This window comes from Acanthaster planci, linkage group LG20, assembly GCF_054643075.1.
Source record: "Acanthaster planci isolate LZ-2023a linkage group LG20, COTS_SCS, whole genome shotgun sequence".
Lineage (NCBI taxonomy): Eukaryota > Metazoa > Echinodermata > Asteroidea > Valvatida > Acanthasteridae > Acanthaster > Acanthaster planci.
This window is the reverse complement of record NC_141796.1, coordinates 6,507,775-6,528,550: the sequence shown is the minus strand read 5'-3', so window position 1 is coordinate 6,528,550 and position 20,776 is coordinate 6,507,775. Positions and strand designations below refer to the sequence as shown.

Genomic DNA, 20,776 nt, shown 5'->3' with positions numbered 1-20,776 from the left:
CAGTGTTTATTAATCAAAATGATGGTTTTTGTGAAGACGGGAATGGCTTGACGATGAAAAATTTCCTCAAGTCGGCTACTTGATATTCGCTCAGTAGCAAATCGTGGCTGGTCGGCCAAATTTTTGCCGCTCGCAAACCTGAAAAAAAAAATGCCTCTGGGGCAACCTTGCATGATCTTAGTTTCAAGGATGTTTCCCCATAGCTTTTTCCCCTCTGAAAACAGGATTCAAGGACATCCCATTTCCCCTGAACTTTCCACGCGTTCTCCATGACTGTTCCATAACATCCTTTTTTCTTATTTTTTCCATGACTTTGTGACTTTCCAGGACAACTCTTTTCAAGATTTTCAATAACCACGGGAACCGATATAAAATTTGGCCTTTGCAATTTTACTGACCTGAAAATTGGCTTCCTTCCAACCTGGTTTTCTGCACATGATTCGGATCAGCACTTGCGTATTGATGCTCTCTTTGTCCATGTTGTGAACTTTCTGTGAAAGGCAAAATCAGACAATAATTTAAAGGAATCAATAGATGGTCGGTTAACTTTTTTCTCAAACTATCTCGAAGTACGAGCACTGACCGTCGTGAACTCCTCCATAGCTGCTAGTCTCTCTTTCCAGTTGGCGCTCTCCAGCTGCTGTATGACGGGAGCCGACAAGACCGCCGTCGCTCTCTCCAGAACGTCTTCCTCCTACGGAAGCGAGAGCAAGCGGGGCAGAAATTGACATGCAGACATCACGATAGTGATTAAGTACGCTTCTTGGCAGTCCCTCAGGGGTGTAATACCATTTTGTACGGCGTATTTTGTAATTTTCCATGTCCTGTTTTATGATGGTTGTCTTTGTCCTGATACACAAACCTGAGAAATAACAAAAAACTAATGACATTTCTACTGAAAGCGATTGTCCACTTTACCGAGAGCAGCGGCTCGGACTCCATTTCTCTGGCACCGTCGCTTGGTAATGCCTTCTTCTTGGCCCCTTTCTTTGCGCCTGGCTTGGCAGCATCTGACTGCAATAGCAAGGGAAGAAAAATGAGTGCTCCAAGTTCATTTTGACACTGTGCTTATGAGAACCAGGTTTGATTTTGACACTGTGCTTATGAGAACCAGGTTTGATTTTTACACTGTGCTTATGAGAACAAGGTTTGATTTTTACACTGTGCTTATGAGAACAAGGTTTGATTTTTACACTGTGCTTATGAGAACCAGGTTTAAATTTGCACATTTTTGCGGCACTCATCCTGCAACTATATTGTTTTTTCTGCAAAAACTTGGGAGATCATAGTTTGCAGTGTGTGGGAAGTAACACAGTCGACACAGGAATTCAAAAGTTAAAAACAACTTCTGAGGAAAGATCTTTTTTTGTAATTTCTATCACCTTTCCTGTTTTTCAATTTTGATATCCCATGTTTTAGGAAGAAATTAATTTGATATCATTTTTCAGCGAATAATAACTTCTTGTTCAATGGTATTCCCAAGCATATTCCAAATGTTCAAAGATATTTTACAAGAAACCAACTCATTATGTTTAAACCCTACTGTAGCTTCCCCTGAGCCTGGCCACTCGTGCTATAAAAATTTAGAGTGGCTTTGCAATATTTTCAAGAGCTTTCACTGAAGGTCAGGCCTTAACCTAAAGTTTTTGCAACTTCCAACATTTCCACAATCTACCTTTAAAACTTCCAAGAATATTCCTGTTTTGTTTATGAAGCCTCATCTAACTTTTACACCAGCAAATTTGCCAAAAAAGACAAAGGTTCCCAAAATGTTCACTCCTGAACCACGTCTGAAACACTTCCTGAAAATTCCTGCATACGTTCCCCGTTTTTATCCCGGAAGCCTCGTCTCACCTTTGCGCTGGCAGACTTGGGTCTGGCGCCAGCTTTCTTGGCAGCAGGGGCCTTGGCGGGCTCCTCTTTCTTCTTGGGCTCCGGCTTCTTCTCCGCCTTGGGCTTGCTGGCCTTCTTGGGGGCGGTGCCGTTGTTCAGTTCAACCTTCTCCCCACATTCATTGATCTGACAAGCAAAAAAGAACAACATCAGACCCATCCATCAGTGGCTGTTACTTTTAACCCTTCCTGATGCACGCTTCCATGCAATCCACACATCAGGGTATAAAAGTGTCTATCACTTATGTGACCTACATAACAGACTGATAACACCTGTGCAGGAAGAAGGCTGTGATCGAGTCATCACAGGTCACTCAGAATTTTCTTGAGCAATTTAAACAGGCTTCCTGCACCTAAAGGACAGTCAAATTCCATGACTTTTCCCTGACCAAATTGTGAATATCCATGACCCAATAATGCAATTTCTCGGACTATTCAGACTTTTAAAGTTGCAAATAAAATCACACATTTTATGCACTTACTCCTGATAATAGAAATCACACAGTGTTAGAAAAATTCCATGACTTTTCCATGACTAGTCATTTTTTACAAAATTCCATCACTTTTCCAGGCCTGGAAAACGAAAACAAAATTCCATGACTTTTCAAGACTTTCCTGGCTGCAGGAACACTGAGCAAACCACTGTCCAATCACAATTCTCTATCCTCAAGTCACCAGCTACTTGAATAAACTGTTCCAAAGGCTCAATCGTTGGACAGTACTTATTTCCAGCTGAGCGAACTGTTCACCTTGTCTATTTTGATCTTGTCCAGGTCGTTGAAGAAGGGCTGCATGGGTTTCTCTCCCACAACTTTCTGGGCTGTAGCCAGCGCGAGGGAGGCACCATCTCGAACCTCAGGAAATGTGTCAGCAAGTTTCTGCCAGAGTAAAATAAAATATCAATTTAAAACAATTGGAGGAAACCATGATAAATTTGGTGGAAAGTTTCTCCGATTCTGAGGCCCCAAGGAATTCTTTGAATAAAATCAATGATTTCCCTCCAATGGGGCATTTGTCTGTTTTGTGTATTCCGCAAACATGCGTGCACTTTAGAAACTGCAGAAAATACACACTCAACAGTGACAAAGACGGACACAACAAACACATTAACTCTGCTGCACCTCCTCACAACACATATGTGTGATTTTTGTACACATTCAGACGAAAACTGCCAGACAGCCTTTGGGTTTCTCAACACACCTTGACGAGGAGTGTGCAGAGAGGTTTGAGCACGGCCTTGGGCAGCATGGACACGGTGCAGATTCGGAGGGCCCTGCTGAGGAAGAGGGCAGTCTCCGCCCGGATGGAAGGGTTCTTGTTCTCCAAGGCTCCTGTGACGTCGTCTAGGATGTTCTGCAGTGATGTCTGAAATGATATACATGTAAGACAGGAACAAGTCAGCCGGGTGAGTGGAATTTCACACCAAGCCACCATTTCAATGCAAACAACAGTACGGGGTTCACGCCCCAAACAGGGAAAGCCTGTGAATGCTACTCATAACGTCTCAAATAGCAACAAGTCTTTTTGTGTTACTTACATTCGGCCAGTGTTGGCAAGATCAGGTGATAAAAGTCCAAGTCAGAGGAGGAACAACTCACAAAATCTCAGTAGAATATTAATAAGGTCTGCCTTCAGCCTCTTAAAACTGAACGTATTTTTACAGTTTTCCAACGTAGGTTTCTTCATACTCATGAGTTACATTGCTGTGATTGCTTTTTCAGTATCTCTTGTTTCACTGGCCAAATAGTAACTAGTGCCAGATCAGCCAGCAAGAACCAGTTCAAACTGCACTGGAACTGGCTCCAACTGGATTGTAGTCACTTGGGAACTGTGTCAAAAAGATGAGTAAAAAGGAGTATTTCACGAGTTCTTTCTGCAGGACTCAAAACTCACAGATGGAAAGATGGCGTCGGATGCATCTCTCAGGGCCGTCACCACACTAATCTTCTTCTCCTTGAACTTGTCCAGTATCGTGGACATGCACTGCAAAGAGACAAGACATGTTCCTTGGCATGTCACGTTTCCTTTACTCTTTCCCAATGCAATACAGTTACAATAAAACTTGACTTCAGGACATTTGCTGGCCAGCCACATGACTGGCATTATCATTGATTCTCTAAAAATCTTCAATTGAGCAAGAAGCAATAAACCCAACTTTAACATCAGTTTGGCTGGAATGCCCTATACAATGTTTCCTCTCTGGTTCTCTGATTCCGAGTAAAATTACAAATAGAACGCAGACCCTGTCATGCATATGTATGAGTATTTAAATGAGCTGATTCTGTATTGGAGGTCATTAAGATAATGTTGCACTGACTGTTCCCTGACTCTAACAAACAATGGACATTAAGACTTTGGCCAGACTATGAGCCCGAGCTGGACCAAGAGTGGGTGCAATTTTCCTAGCAAAAGAGGCTACATTGGTTGGAACTGCACTTCCTGGGTTCACCAACGACTATGAAATGCACATGTTACAGTTGCGTCACTACCAGTCAATATGAAAACTCCCGACCAACATGGCTCTTTTCGTCCAATGAAGGGGTGCTTCTGCTCGAGGCGGATTAGTGCCAAGCATTTAAATAATCTTCAAATGGACGAGTTCTTCTTTTAAAAAGACTTACACTTGCTGCGTAGGGAGAGAACTTCTTTCTGATGCCGTTGGCTAAACCCGTCAGGCACTTGGCAGCCAGGGCTACGATCATGACGTTGGTGTCCTTGGCAATGGTCTGCAAAATGAAGTAACCATTTCTGTTATGACGGGTACCTGCTCAAACCAACATATGACCCACAGCAAACAAAAACACAGGACATTTAATTTATAACGAGCCCAGGAAACACTACGCAGAGCAGAAAATAACGCACTAATCGGAGAGAACTAGCTCTGCCCTGGTAATGCTCAGGAACAGGTCAGCCTTGCGTCTCTCACGGGAAATTCAAGATGGTGACTGCTTGGACAATTTTCATTTCAATTTCACAAAAGTAAGTCACACCAGTTTCCCATTATCCCCTCCTCCCCAAAACAAAAAAAAAAAAAGTTCTACAATCGACCCTGATTATGGCACCTCTTGCTGTAAATAACCTGTGGGATGGCAAAATATGAATGAGCTCGTGTGCAGGGATCTGCTGATTTTAGTGGAATGCGCCCTCGTATCATGTGCTCTGTGTGTTACCTTTTTTAGTGACCGCACCAGATCAGCAAAGTCGCCCGGCTCGATCTTTGGATTGGAGACCAGGGGAAGCAGGGCCTCGAGGGCCTCCTTGCGGATCTGCCATTTCTTCTCCTCCTGCGGGAAGAGATGCAAAAAGGGAGACCAAAGTTTTTTTTTAGATTCAGCCGAGAGACTTGAATGCAAAACAGGGAGGATAAGTAGCCCAGGAATAAACTTGGTCAGGGCAGAAACTTGGGGAGAAAGACTTGATGAAATGTCCGTAATACATCACTGATTTTTTTTTCCCCCAAGAGAATAATTTTTTCCAGATCATGACAAGAACAGCACGGTTCGATGTTGAATCTTACCATATTGTCGTAGAAGTCTTTGGGCATCTTGCTCAGGATGTCCACTGCCGTCAGGAGATCGTAGGGATCGACGGCCGGCCCCGCATCAACTACATCCTCCTCTGCAAAGCACCAAGAATGCGGGCTATCAATCTAGTGGATGGCATTTTGAGTTGAAGGCCTCCAGGCTTTCATGCGAGTTAAGCGCAGCGAATCCGTTACGAAAAACTTCATATATTTCATGCACGTTGTCTGTGCGTCTGAACCAAGTAACCCGGGTCCAGAGTACTTGAGGCTTCGCACGACTCACATGCAAACCCCGAGAGCAGTGGGAGGAAGCTGTAGCCGATTCTCAGTGACACGCACCTTCTGCTTTTTAGCACGCTAACAGTGAACCTACAGAAGTACCCTGTCAGCCAATCAACTTGGCTTCTGATCCACATTCTTTTTTAAACGTAGCCAGCAGGCTTCAAAGCCAAGCCACCCAGTTTAAAATTTTGGCTGCAGCACTTTCAAAGTCTGGAATATTTTGCCTTACAAAAAAATTATGCTGACAAAAGAACTGCCTACAAGATTATTCAATTTTCTGCCTCTTGGATGACAGATAAATACTAGACCTGACCGAGAAAAAACTGTGGAAAGGGGCCTCATCCCTAGGGCTTCAACCCCCCTCCATTTCAATACTTTTGTCAGTCCCCACCAAGTTTGGCTAAGCAGATCTTCTACTCAACTTCACAAAAACTGGGAACTAATCCAAGTTCCTGATGCCATTCAGAAAACAATACTTGATGAATGCATTTACTAAGGATTAGGAAACAACTCATGTCCAGCCTCGGGCAATGCACATCATACGACACTTGCTGTTTTTAGCCGAGCAGATATTAGCAAATTCCTGCTGTCAGAAGACCCTGTCCAAATTACTTGGCTGTGGCTTTAAATAACACGTGAGTCCATGGTAGTGGCAGAAGCCACTTCCCATAGAGTTGTGTGTAATTTCAAGCCCAGGCAAGGTTTTCAGATGCAGCCTTTTACAAGAGTGACCCCGCCTCTTCGGTGACTGATGCCCATTCATTTAAAGAAATATCAACAGGGAATAAGAATGAGGAAGATTTTCTTAGTCACCGTCCTCCTCTTCTTCGTCCTCGTCCCCGGCTGCCTGTGCTGCGGCCTTGAGGTCCTGCTGGGATTTCAAGAAGCGCGTTTGCTTGGGGGGCTTGCTGGGAAGCTTCTCAAATTCCTCCTCCAATTCCTTCAGCTGCAGGGGGGAGGTGGAAGGGGGGGAGAGACAGAGATGTTTCTCAACATCCGTGACAATCACATTACGTCATCTGGGTAAAGTTACCGTTTATCACAAAGTCAACAAAGCAGGAACTTATTAATCCCCGGTCGGCAAGCAAGGCCTCCATGAAGCTTGCACTAGTCATAATTCAATAGACCATAATCGCGGGGGACCAAATTTTAGTCAGATTCCCCAACGTAGTATATTCATTTGAAAACGTTATGTTTGAGGAACCAGACTCTATTATCTCTGATTCCATTCCAAACCCCCCAAAAAAATCACGACTGAAATTGGGTCTCCCGCGAATAAGGTCGATTGGGCACAACATACAAATGACCTTATTATAGCTGGCTGAGTTCAGTACTTTTTTCACCTTCTCCCAGCTAGGGAAAACTAAGACGGTACAGAAACGTTTCTTCTCTGCACATCTGCAAACCTCTTCAGCCTACATTTAGCTGGACACAATGTTTCATAATTCATGGTCGCTCGTACTTCACACTACCATCAAAGAATGAGCACTTGCCATGTGCACAGTGAATGGAAACTAAAACCTGGAACTTCTGCCACCTTACGTGTCCAAAAATTTTGAAAGAGGTGTACATCAGAAGTTTATGAAACCGTTACAATACCAAACAATCTCTCTTCGGAGGAAAGGCACAAAAAACAGTACAGGGTTTGTTGCTGACAAGCCACTGATATGAGGAGAGGGCAAATTTCTTCCAGACACCTGTAAAGGGCTTGATGTTGACAGGCATAGCTTCTTGGCCACTGATATGAACCGTAAACAGATTTGGAGTGGGAGGAGAGAGGTGTTTGCGAGAGGTACCTGTACAGGCTTGATGTTGGACAGACAGGGCTTCATAGTTAATGATGTGAACTTGTCAGATTTGGAGTGGGAGGAGAGAGGTGTTTACGAGAGGTACCTGTACAGGCTTGATGTTGGACAGACAGGGCTTCATAGTTAATGATGTGAACTTGTCAGACTTGGAGTGGGACGAGAGAGGTGTTTGTAAGAGGTACCTGCACAGGCTTGATGTTGGACAGACAGGGCTTCAGGGCATTGCTGATCCAGCGGTACAGCTCCACAGCCAGACTCTTGGCCTCCTCCCGGACCGACTTGTCGCTATGCTCCAGCAGCTTGGGGAAGGCCTTGACCACCGGCTTGAGGGCGATCACCTTGGAGCCAAAGTCCCGGATGGCCTCGCGGATCAGCTGGCAGCAGGCCGTCACGATCTTGGGCTGTTTGTTGGTGAAGCCTTTGAGCAGCTCCTCCTGTAGTGGAAAGGGTCGAGTTGGACCTTTTGAATTAGATGCAGGCAATGGCATACGAGTGACAGTTATTTTACTCTTTACAACAGTGGACCTGCTCTTATGACTGATGTGCTGAAGCCTTACAAGAAAAGGTGAGTTAGGTAGGCTTGCGGTTGCACCATGTATAAGAAAATATCTCTTTTGTGAGTGTGTGGTTCTAAGGAAAACCGATGGTGGACACTCAACGTTCCGAACAGTATGAACACAGCATACTGTTCGGAACGTCAAGTGTCCAACATCAGATCTTCTTAAAACCACACACTCATAAAAGACATATTTTCTTGTAGACGGTGCAACTGCAAGCCTACCTTACTTAGTACTTCCACCGTGCATAGCTTCAACTTTTATCTAAGAAAAGGAGAAAAACTAGCTCTCTACATCAAATTTCCCATTCCTAATTGTTCAGTTCATGGACAAAAAGCGCTTAACACAATGAGACTGAATCAAACAGCAAACCATGGCAATTTGCCGCAACCCTGTACTTTTCTTCATGCCAGACCCTGACAATTGAGCCTCTGTGCAGGGACATAAATGCAGTCTGTTGAACTGTTCAGAGTTAAAAGCAGCTGCTTCTAACAGGAACCAAACAGGAACCATACAGGAGCCCCGGAACAACATCACTGCACATCTAGGCATACCGAATCTCTGGCAGTGCCTCCCACCATTGCAACGGGGGTTGGAAATAGTAAGCATAGCAGAGAGATACTGCTTTCTTCAGAGACAAAATTTAACTCAAAATGGAAGCTGAATTTGCAAATGCTATCAGACGATTGCGCTTAGAATAGGAGCAGGTTTGCTTATAATGTGGCCAATTTGCTTAAAACGGGGCCGGTTTGACTTATAAATGACAAAACAGAAGCAGGCAACAGTGTCTTCATGCCTCAGCGGAGCATATCCAATACTCTGCTGCACAGTGTAGTTAGTGCAGCTTTCTCAAGTACACTGTTCAGACTTACACAGGGTTCCCACAGAAATCTGAAAACCAAATTCCATGACGTTTTCCAGATTTTCCAGAATAGTAAATACGACGATTTTCTGACATTCAATGTCATTTTCCAATCCAGAGAAACGGTATTTGGCATTACGAGCTGGAAGACTGCCACAGCCATTATTACAACCTGACAAGGAAAGTCTGTAAATTTAAATTATTCCATTACTGCATAAAAAGCAGCCTGTCAAAACTAAACCTTATGCTATCTTGATTTCCCTGACTTTCAAATGACTCTTCCACAACTTTCCAGGATTTTTCCCGGGATTTTCCAGGATCTTCTATGACCACGGGAGCCCTGCTAAAACACAAAAAAACAGGTCTTTGGTTTTTCTGTCCATCCTATCTCGACCTGCAACCCACCATGACTACTTCCTGCTTCTCCAGTTCAATGTACACCATGATGATCTCCGATGCTTTCTCTCGGGTCTTCGTCCTCGAGGAGTTGAGGCACTTAAGCACCACCGCCGAAACCACCTCTCCGCACGTCCTGTGAAGGCAGAGGGCAGAGCTTTCATAGTAGCACGGCAAGGGAAAATACAAAAGCGACCTTGGCTAGTTGGCAGTGTTGTAGTCACGTACTTTTCAACCACCAAGGTTCTCATCCAAATATTAAACTGGTAACTGGGTTATAAGCTGCAGTACATGTAAATAGGCATCGATGGTGAATGCACAAACGAATGATTGCCAAATAAATTGAAGACTTCAGACACTCTCCATTTTGTAAAATTTAAGTTTCAATGAGAAAAGTAATCAGCTGTGTATTTTTTTATAGACCCGTAAGTTTTGATTAACCCTAACCTCCTAGGCTCCTGCACTAGAAAGCATACTGAACCTCACAAAATCCAACAGGTTCATGTACTTGTCTATGAACTTGTACATGCAGGGTAGTGTACCAAACCTGATAAACTCCAACAGAATGAGCCCGTTGGAGTTTGAGTGATATGGTATGGATGGGTCTATGCAGTATAGGATGACTTGCACTGAACAGTACCAAACCTGACAAAATCAAGCATAGTCCAACAATTGGTATAGCAAGCCAGACACTGCACACAATGAACCCTGTGTGTCCCAACTCACACAGAATCCAACACCATCTCCCTGGGCCTTTCATCCCAAGTCTCACAAAATTCAACAAGTTCCTCAGGTACGGTACCAAACCTGCCAAAACCTCACAAAACCTGCTGTTGGAGTATGGCAGGTTTTGGGCAGTTAGGGTTAACGGTGATGTCTGAAGTCCCTCAAACTCCAACCGTATTTTGTCAACTTTTAGCCGGTTCACTGCCAGAAATAAAGAATTTGTTGTTCAACTTTGTTGGATTGAGGAGCAAAGGCCTAGGGTGATGGTGTTGGAATTTGTTTGAGTAGGGACATGGAGTGGTCACTCCATGGAGTGACCGGCTAGTGGTACCATGTACTGGACTGTGCTTGATTTTGTCAACTTTAGTACGACCACTCTGCAGGTCACCTGTATTCTGCCGAGACCTATCCACACCAAATGACTCAACCTGCAACACTGTAGATGTGCTTGAGTTTACCAGATTCTGTCCAGTCATGTGCCCGAAATTATAGTGACTCCCATGCAGAGACGAGTTGTATCTGTTGAATTTTGTTAGGTTCAATACTGTAACTAGTACAAAAGCCTAGGGGGTTACGGTTAATGAGGCCTGGAGTTGGTCTGACATTTCAAATGGAGAAAGCTTCAAATCAGGCTCCAGCCTGAAACCGGCCTCCTGGTAGGGAGCTCAATATACCAGTACTAGATCTGCCGGCCTGTTTGTTTCACACATATTTGGATCGTGATCAGTGATCTGACATTGGTTCACCGACACCAGAACCTGCCTAATGGATAGAGTGAACCAGCTTTGGGATCACTGACTGTGATCCAGATCCACGTGAAACCAACAGGCCCCAGATATTGCACATAGCCAGGCCGTTTCACCAGGGAGAGGAACACGCGAGCGCGGAAGCCCACTGGCTCGTCCCTTACCTTGGTGCCAGGGCCGCCGTCTCCAGAAACGCCAGCACGGCGTCCAAGCCCTTCTCCTGGGCCACCGCGTTGGCGTCCGTCACAAATTTCTTGAGCAGGCCGGCGTACTTGGAAAACTCGGGGCTCTTCTCGTCTGTGATACGGTTGAAGACTTTGACTGCCTCCTCGTAACCGTGCAACCGGGCTTTCCATACCTAGCAGTCAGCAAAGGAGTTCACTGACATATCATGTTACTCTTGATACAGTGTGCGTGACCTTTCTGAGCATAACAAACCACAAGACTGCCTCTGGGCTAAATTAGCACTGTTAGTTCATTTCAAAATTCAAATCAACGCCTTCTCCAAATTCTGCAGTCTTTGAGATATTAAAGGTCCTTTTTTTTCACTGTGGATCAAATGCACGTCTGAAGTCACTTTCACAGTAGCAGCCATACAATGTACATGTACGTGCACTCATCATGAACTACAAAACAATGAGCCTCCAGCTGGACCAAAAGAGGGAGCAATCTCCTTGGCAACCAAGGCTCCTTTGGTTGGAACTGTACTTCACTGGTACAGAAACAACTATGATATGCACACGTTACAGTGATATCACTACCAACAAAATGAAGGCTCCCGACTGCCAGCTAGGCTCTTTTCAACCGATAAGGGGACGCTTCTGCTCAAGGCGGATAACAGATGCCCATAAAATTGATGGAATGTTTCACCCTCACGAGCACTCTCTGTGATGCTACAAAGGGCATGGTGAAAGATATCGTATTAGCGGTCAATTAGAAAGACCAACAAAGGCCTGGGGCGATGGTGTTGGATTTTGTTTGAGTGGGGGCACAGAGTGCACCTGAGGTCAGTGTGCACTCCCAATGCATAATCTGTGTACTGCACATGTGTAGCCAGGGAACATGTCTATATTCATTAATAACTTAACACACTGGGCTTGGTGCGACCAGCTGGGATAAGGGAGTGGACATGTTATCCACCCTGGGCAGTAGTGACTGCACTGCCTGTGCAAATGCATTAACCCTAACCCACAAGGAGTATTTGCCAAGGACCCTGCTAAATGCACCAGAATGTACCAAACCCCCAATGGGTACCCTGCTAAATGCACCAGTAAGCACTGGTGCATATTGGTGCATTGTGCAGTGAACAAATTTATGTCACTCTCGGTACCTCTAGCTACCCTGCTAAATGCACCGGATTGCACCAGTGCATTCTGGTGCACTAGTTGCTAGGGCGTAAACACCAAGCCTGCTAAATGAACCAGAATGCATACCACCAGAAGACTTGCGTTGCCTGCTAAATGCACCAACTTTTTACCTCTGGTGCATTCTGGTGCATTTAGCAGGGTTAGGGTTAATGCCAAGGTAGCACAGTGAACATATACATGTTTGTTTGTAGAGACTACACCAGTCAATCGGAATTCATGAGGCGCTTACTCACACGCAGGTCATATAGTATTTGCCCATTATATATACACACGTACAAATGTACATGTACATTCATGCCTTTTCAACTTGTGCAAGTATGGTGACTAGTGCCAAAATGCATGCGCATCTTGTATGGTGCCACTGGAGTACCGTCGACTCAAAATAAAGAACACCGTCAGAACAAAATACTGTTAGAAACAGTAAATTTGCAAATGCCAGATTTCTTGAATTTCAGTGTTCTGTTTTTCTACCCCTTTAATTATAAAGTCCTGGTTACAATCAAGAAATTTGTCTGGTCCCCCGCAACTTTGTTGTGATGGGAATGGAATGAACATGTAATGGCACCACCATGGCTTAACTGACAAGAACTTGGGAAAAACACTGTGAGGCCTGCACGTCGGAGGCTGCAGTTTACCTTGTGGACGCACTGTTCTTCCACCGGTAACTTCAGATATTCCGTGTCATCCGCCATCTTGGAGGTCAGAGGTCATTCGTCCAGTTACTCTTTTTCAATCTTGAATCAATGTACATATAAGTGGTCTGCAAGAAAGGAATGAGGGAAAGAAAAGGTTAAAACTGTCCAAAAGTTACAGAGGAAATGTACAAACTGACAAGGATTGCTTTCAAAACAGCAAGAAAGACCGACAAGCTACAGATCAAAATCTGTGTAAATGACATGATATGAAATGACTGACACTGTGGAATGCACCAATTTCCATGGCATTATTCACGTCGCTTCAGACGAATAAGGATGAATCTTTATGGAGTGCGTAATAGGCCCCCATTTCTTGAACGTTCCTGACAACTGTTTCTATCTTGTCAAAGGCAGCGTCCCTAAAACACCTAGAGAGGATGCCCGCTCACATAAATCGGGGGAATGATGTTTAAAAGGAATGAACGAAAGGAGCCACAGCAGCTTTGAAATTGGGCGGATTCCAGAAAAAAAAAAGAAAACCGCCTGTCAATTCTTTGGTCCATTTTTTCTTCCACTGTTTGTTCAAACCACATGGAGGCACACATCAGGTTTCACTTCAAAGGACCCGTTAATGCTCCAGTAACTCTGAACGACTCCATAATCATAAAGCCCCCCTGACCTTACACTATGAGTAACAAATGTGTTAAGCAAGCAGAACTGATGGCGCTGATAAAAAACAAGCGAAGAAACAAACCTATGCCGCAAGAAAGCTGATATACATGTCTATATCAACACAAGGAAATCGTTACAGATAGACTCCAAATTACATCTACATAAACTGCATCCTCTTGTGCTGTGACCTTGCTTCGCACATGTGAACATTTCACACTATTCTCAATCCTGTTGAGTACTCTGTGCAATTGTCTGCCATCTGTGGTTCTCCCCTGCACTGCATGCTACCTATGGTAACTTGCAATGTCTTTGGCATTAATTACCATGGAGGTGGATGAGTCATACCTGTCAACCTACAGCGCATACCCTGTGAGACACTGCACCGATTCCGTGCCTCTGCACAGAATTTGCACTGAACACTTGTAATGTACATGAACACATTATGTACGTACATGTACATTACCTACTAAAGTACAGCATGCCAAGTGCACACTGGTAGTGCATGTACACTGTACATACATGTACATGTATGTAGTCCACAGAACATGTATCAACAGATGTACCAGTAAAGTGTACCATGTACAGGGTGCATTTTCCATACAACTGAAGACATACAAATACACAGTGATATCGATAGATACTGGTACTAACTTTCACACTGAAGACATTTACTGCCAAAGCTTTAGGTCTAAGGATAATCCGATTAGAAAAGGTGATAAAAATAATACACAAACCAGGTAAAATATGGATCCCTACAACTACAAGATACATGTACATGTGTGTTATAACTGCATTCACTTTCGCTTTCACATTGCTTTTTACATATGCTAAAAAATATGCTATAAAAATGCACTGCATGCCCTAATATGTGAATTACCCATTTTTCAAACATTCCCAGCATGGCAGCTTTGGAAAACTGTACATGACCAATTTCACCGCACATCATTCCAGACATATGGTGCCAGTGCATTACATGTACCGGTACATGTACATGTACATGTACATAATATATTTCTCAGAAGGAAGCAATGCTGGGGGGGGGGAATGGAAATCCCTTCAGAGCCCAAGTCAGCCACCATTCTCAGGGTCACAGTGAACTGGGTACAGGCAGGAGACATTTTGAGATCTATCTTTTCAACTTGTTCTTTATTGGTGTAATAATGATACTGTAGAATGTACCATGTAAACTGCACAGTCTCGTTACTTTTGGGCCTACCACTACCACTGAAATAATTGCAAGTTTGGTTGAAGAGGTGAAATTACACTTCTGTCAAATTTTTACTTTGGGTTCCATTTGGCCAAAAGGAGCTACATGTACATGTGGGTACTTGTGTAATCCACAACTACGCCAAGTGTGGCCAACGAGTCTCAGTGGCTTTCTCCAGACTCAAAAAGTGTTACAGTAGATACAGAACAGCAGCTCATAAGTGCAAAACCAAAAAAAAAATCCTCAAATAACGTCGCTTTAAACATCCAAATATTTCAGCCATTCCTTCCCAAGCAGATTATCCCCGATGTTTATCAACTCTCATTTTTCACTGTCCACCAAAATGAAAATACATGTACAGTGACTAACTGCAGCGGACTGGACTGCGGATATAACGTTACATTCCAGAGTGGCTGCAGCAAACAGCCATGGGTCTGGTGTAGGCATTGGCGTCGGTACCGGTATTTTTAGCAAATGGTGTGGCCTTACCACCGTAGCTTTGATTTAAGTGGTCAGTTAACAAATATCTGTATACACGTACGTACATGTACTTAATGGCAGACGCATTTTTTATTTACCATTCTATATGGAAGACGTGGCTTCCATTTTTAGTGAGATTTCTACGTTTTTTGTGCTGAATGATAAAATATTTCTGCTTTTTTTTTCAAAGTCGAAATTCTTTTTCACAAACACAGAACAATTCTTCTACAACTCAAGTATGACATTTCGTATTTGTTGGTCACTCTATCTTACACAAACCTCAGAACATGTGATACTGGTACATAATTTTTGTGTGCTTTCAACTCAAGTTACCCAACGTAACTAGTTGAGTCACAACACAATGGATGTATACACATGTACATGCACACAAACTCTGACTCACTTCAATGAACGGGCCACAAATATAATGGGAACTTACACACGGGGTGCTGTCACTTGTGTTGTATTGTGCACATTCTAAAAAGGAGCGTACAAAAAGGGACCAGGTGTAACAGACAGGTCACTTTCAAATTTACATGCAAGTTATATGTACATGTATGTTATTATCCATTACATGTACATGTATTTACATACTGTACGTACATGTACATCCCTGTATGGATTGAAATTTGTCACAATAGCAAAAGACACACACAGGAAGGAACACACACTCCCCTATAGTAAACATCAGCTGTTAGGTACACATAAATGCACCAAGGTCACTTGGGCTGTCATGCTGTCAAACAACTTTCAATGCTAAAAAGTATCTGTGTACACGTGTGCTATGAAGTTTGAAATTTAGTATTCATTACCACTAGTTAAGCATATCGGTATGTTTATGTATTTCATCGGCACCATTTAGTGATGCTTGTGGGGTGATGGGACATTCAGCTCTTGAAGGATTAGATACATAGTTTGGTTTATTTCTGGATCCTCTGGTTTTCCTCTTCTCTGTGCGTTTGTGTTTGCATGATTGCTTGACATGATACATTCGTAAGTTTGAATTTAAATTTGAATTCGGACATGCAGGTTGCTACTTTTGTCCAGCCTTGTCAATAAATATCACACTCTTCACTTTCCATGATAGATGCAGTTTACATGTACACGTGTACACCGGTATTTGTCCACCAATGACAACAGGGTCTGAAATAAATGGAATGACCTACGAGTATGTGGGAAGATGAATATAGACGGTATAGACACAGCCAATCACATGCACATGAAGACACGGACACATGTTCACGTTGTGTAAAAGTTTAAAAAATAATACAACTTTTTTGGTCTGGGACAAATCTGGACACCCAAATTTCACAGGCGGACTAAACTCAGGTTTTGTAAGTGATACAAGCCTGGTCGAATCTGTACTGTTTGCGCGTTAAGAGTTTCTGCATGTATTGGTGCACTGGCTAGCTAGCTAGCCCTCCTATGCAAAGATGCATTCTCAACAGTTGTCCTATCAATCAAAATCAGTCAAGTGGCATACAGTGTAGGATATACAGTTGCCCTTCGGGCAGGGGAGTCTAAAATCTGGTTGTCCGAACTTCATTTTCAGTTGCCCAACAAGGAATTTTTAGCCACACGTGGTCTCCAAGCTTTCATGTACATGTATGTCTATGTACACGTACAGGGGAAGATGAAGGAATTTTTTACTGTTTTTGACGGTTACACCAAAAGGAGGGCTCTAGTACATTAGGCTGAGCATAAATTTTTAGACTTTTGCACATGCACGTAAATGAACATGTACCTACTTTGTTACATCCTCCATGCACCGGTACAATGATTCCTCCCAGAACAAAGTGGGCGCTGTTTGCTTCTGAGCTTACAACTCATGTACATGTATCCGCACGCTCTGCCGCTTTTCTACTTTCCCCGGTTCCGATCAACAGTCGTCCCCAGCAGGCAAACCCTATGAGTAAGGGGCTCCTGTCTAATTGGACATCCTGATTGTGGGGTTATTTATTTTTACCTGATCCCAGGATGGCTTTGTGTGGTTGGAAAGAGGGGGGGGGAAGAGGGACTGGCTAAGGGAACGAGTCACGTTGAGAGAAAAAAACAGGTGCCCGCCAGCATTTCAACTGTCAAAGAAACTTTGTTTCCGGCTTGATGCTCCCGCGGGTTGGTATCCCCAAAAGTCTGTGCACGGTTTAATTTTATTCATGCAAAGTTGAGGTCTAAAGCTTATGTGAGGCTTGTACCCAATATGTACATGTACTGTACATAACATGTATGAATGTGTGTCAGCATGACTTGTCATGAGCTCCCCATCCCGAGGACAGGCAACAACATACATTTACATGTATTTGGACAGACAGCTTTTGCTTCTTCAAAATTGACATACATGTACAAGCTCCAGTTTTTAATTGCTAGTAGTGATCATTTGACACCAAAGATTCCTTGAGCAGAAGTGCCCTAGGCACTGCTGCTGGCAAGCTTGAAGAAACCAGTAGAGAGGAGACAGTGGCAAGCAACAACAGTTTTAGAGGTGGGAAGAAAACCCTCAGAGGTACAATGTATATTCTGGGTAAACCCACGGAATCAACTTTGGAAAATAAGTCTTCACATTTCCTTCCAAAATACCAGGTACCGTATAGTGGAAGTGTGGCCTTAGACAGTTTATGAAATTTCCTTGGAGAGGACAGGCACATGTAGTTTTGAACCTTGGCTGGGAAGGAACACGCAGATGTTTCAATCCTAGATAAAACCCTCGCATGTACATGTACACGAACACACACGTGTTTCTTAGTTAAATCGTTGCAAAAGCTGCAGCAGTGAGGTTCCTGGCCCCTGGTGTCAGGAAAAATATGAAGCTCGGAAAACGTAAACGTTCCAAGGCATGTCTAACAACAGAACTCAACAGTGGTGTTCCTTTCTTTCCCAGAATGTTCCCCGGTGGTATTCCTTTTGTGCTCACTGCATTGTGTTGTACACAATGCCCAATACACCAACATAAAGTGCATGTACACTGTACCACAACAGCAGCATATGCATACCGGGTACTTACAGGTGAAAGTGTCAATGTACTTTCCAATAAATGGGGCATGTACACAACATACACAAACATGCATCCTGTGAATGTCAACTGGATAACAGAAAACGTACTGATTTAGCGTTCAACGTGTACATGTGCCTGCATCATGTGGTAGCCTGTTGACAGGAATGCAGATGCTCAGTCTTTGATTCAGAAGTGATCTCTGGCTTCAACACGTTACCTTAACAACCATAACATGTTTCCCTGATTCTTGAACTGAGGTGTCACTTCATTCGACAGCAAAAGTGGCAGACTGACAGTGCCCTCTCACCTGGGTTTTGGGCTTATGGTTGGAAGGGGCATCGATGACCCTAAAACGAGGCTTTATTTTGGATCCACACCGATAAGGCTGTGCCGAATATCCGATCAACTGTCGAACACACGAATATTATTTTTCGAATATGAATATTCGAATGCAAAATTCATGAAAAGGACGGGAACATCTTCTTTTGTTTTAAATGAGAAAATTGCACTATGGAGGCTTGTTTCAAGCAGATTCAAATGAAAAGCATCAGAAATCATATAACAATTTTAAAAGTATATTATTCATAAATGAATTTAAAAGGAGTAGAAATTTTTAACAGGGCTAAAAGTCATGTAAGTCTTGTTCATCTCTGAAATCTTGCTAAATCATGGCTGCAGACACTCCTAGATGTGAGAAGCTATTTGTATTTACTAGCAAACTGTTCAACAAGATCGACAAATTGTGCACAGATCGAGCAATCATGCATTTCAAACACGTCAAAGTCATGACAGTTATGAAACACTAAAAATTATATGAATGATGGATAAAAAACAACTCGGCCATTCATCATTGTTCAGGGCCATCAATTCAGGGCCTGTTTGTTTCACATGTGGATCTGGATTGGGATCAGTGATCCCAGAGCTGGTTCATGCTATCCATTACGCCTAGCATGCCTACATGTAGGTACATGTAGGTAGGTTAATCTCTGTGGTAACTGGTCAACTCGTACCCGAGTTACTCGTACCCCAAAATTTACACCCAAGTTAAGTCGAACCCGAGTCAAGTCGTACCCGCGTCAAGTCTTACCCTGGTTAACTCGTACCCGAGTCAAGTCATACCCAACGCACATAACTTAACTTGTACCCTATGAATTTCAACACTGAATCTGACCAATGGAAGCATTTTTCCCTGACATGTATTGTTGGGAATATTAAATTCAGATATTGAATTTGAAAAAATATCATTTGTCAAATTGTTAGTGCCATCGCCATGTTTTCTCTTGTTTTTAGAGATGATCCAGTGAAGTCTTGATGCGAATGGTCACACTGTACATCAGAGCGGGCTATGCAGCAGACATTGAGCGTTGCGGGAGAACGTTGTTGGAAAACAAACTTGAATATAAGTACAGCGTGCAGTATAAGCATGCAGAAAATGGAAACAAACACGACTGAAATTGCAGCTTTTGGCATGCAATAATTTGAGTGACTTTTTTCTTCCTGACTTGGTAAAATAATAGCCCGAACACCTCCAGCCGTACAGTTCTATCACAAACTTTGTAGTACAGTTTGCGACAGTACTGTAGTGTACTGATGACCGGAGGCACACAGGCCAGTATCAGTAAAATAAATTTATTAATGATGTGCTGTTTAAGATTGTAAATGTTTTGAGTGACTTCTTTTTGCAATAAAATTTGATAGACAAACCGAAGCAGTGTAATTATTATTTTTTTTTGCAGGCGTTGTATACGTCACCATTTTGGGGCTATTTGGGGGCTGGCCATCAACCTTCCCGCTTGGATAGTCTTGGGAGAATCCACAATTTCTATTGTTGCTCTTTGAAGCACAATTGCAGCCACGCCAGCACGAAAAGCGATCATAATGGCGGCACTTCAAAGAAGTTTGTGGTCAAGTCTGCAACTTAACCATTGAAAGCGGCTTCAGTGTCATTTATTTTGGGGGTACGAGTTAACTTGGGTATGAGTTAACTTGGGTACGAACATGAGGAATTAACTTGGGTACGACTTGATCCGGGTACAAGTTAACCAGGGTACGAAATGACTTGGGTACGAAATGACTCAGGTACAACTTCAGTGACCCAAAATCGGTTTTGTTAGTGGACCAGGCATGACCAACAACATTTTTGACGTCTGATCACGATCCAGATCCTCGTGAACTGATGAAACAAAGACTGAAACCGGCCCAGGGATTGTCTGAGGATCTGGATCAAGACGATTCATGCATGGATCATGAACAAAAACATTCCTGCATAGAACACTGACCATGCTGACACATACTGAACGTTACCCAATGTCACTCAAAATGGTCATGGTAACTTAGTTGGACGAGCAGCATGAGCAGTCCCGGGCCACAGCCCAGATGGTCGACTCGGCCTGAACAATTCTCTAACCCAAACGTCACTTCACCAGTCATGAATACACCTTGACACTGACTACATAAAGATTATACTAAAATATCTCACTTTTCAGATGAAAACAAATGATTCCCTTACCGTTTTCCTGAACAAACTTTACGGTGCGAATCACTCCGACGTTCCTCTGTTTTGGATCATCTTTCAAAAGGATATGCAGACACGTGATTCATTGTCGACGTTCTGATTGGTTAGTGGGGATG

The 20,776-nt window shown here is 43.3% G+C and overlaps 1 protein-coding gene across 8 annotated transcripts in view; it reads right to left on the bottom strand.

Annotated features, from left to right (window-relative positions):
- The window catches only part of ckap5 (cytoskeleton associated protein 5), a 53,679-nt gene extending 32,928 nt beyond the window's left edge, over positions 1–20,751 (bottom strand). For 6 of the 8 annotated variants that reach the window (XM_087130380.1, XM_087130383.1, XM_087130384.1 and 3 more), the window contains exons 1-16: positions 20,655–20,751; positions 12,795–12,919; positions 10,957–11,150; positions 9,330–9,456; positions 7,688–7,939; positions 6,511–6,643; positions 5,410–5,510; positions 5,063–5,176; positions 4,514–4,618; positions 3,786–3,875; positions 3,093–3,257; positions 2,642–2,770; positions 1,855–2,019; positions 919–1,014; positions 584–694; positions 399–491 (exon numbers count right to left, since the gene is read on the bottom strand). In XM_087130380.1, coding sequence (XP_086986506.1) covers positions 399–491; positions 584–694; positions 919–1,014; positions 1,855–2,019; positions 2,642–2,770; positions 3,093–3,257; positions 3,786–3,875; positions 4,514–4,618; positions 5,063–5,176; positions 5,410–5,510; positions 6,511–6,643; positions 7,688–7,939; positions 9,330–9,456; positions 10,957–11,150; positions 12,795–12,851 — 1,932 coding nt within the window. In that variant the 5' untranslated portion in view covers positions 12,852–12,919; positions 20,655–20,751. Of the gene's footprint in view, positions 1–398; positions 492–583; positions 695–918; positions 1,015–1,854; positions 2,020–2,641; positions 2,771–3,092; positions 3,258–3,785; positions 3,876–4,513; positions 4,619–5,062; positions 5,177–5,409; positions 5,511–6,510; positions 6,644–7,493; positions 7,583–7,687; positions 7,940–9,329; positions 9,457–10,956; positions 11,151–12,794; positions 12,920–15,592; positions 15,631–20,654 lie in introns of those variants that run through there. The other 2 variants (XM_087130381.1, XM_087130387.1) reach the window with 2 other exon arrangements.
- Positions 20,752–20,776: the final 25 nt, after the last annotated feature.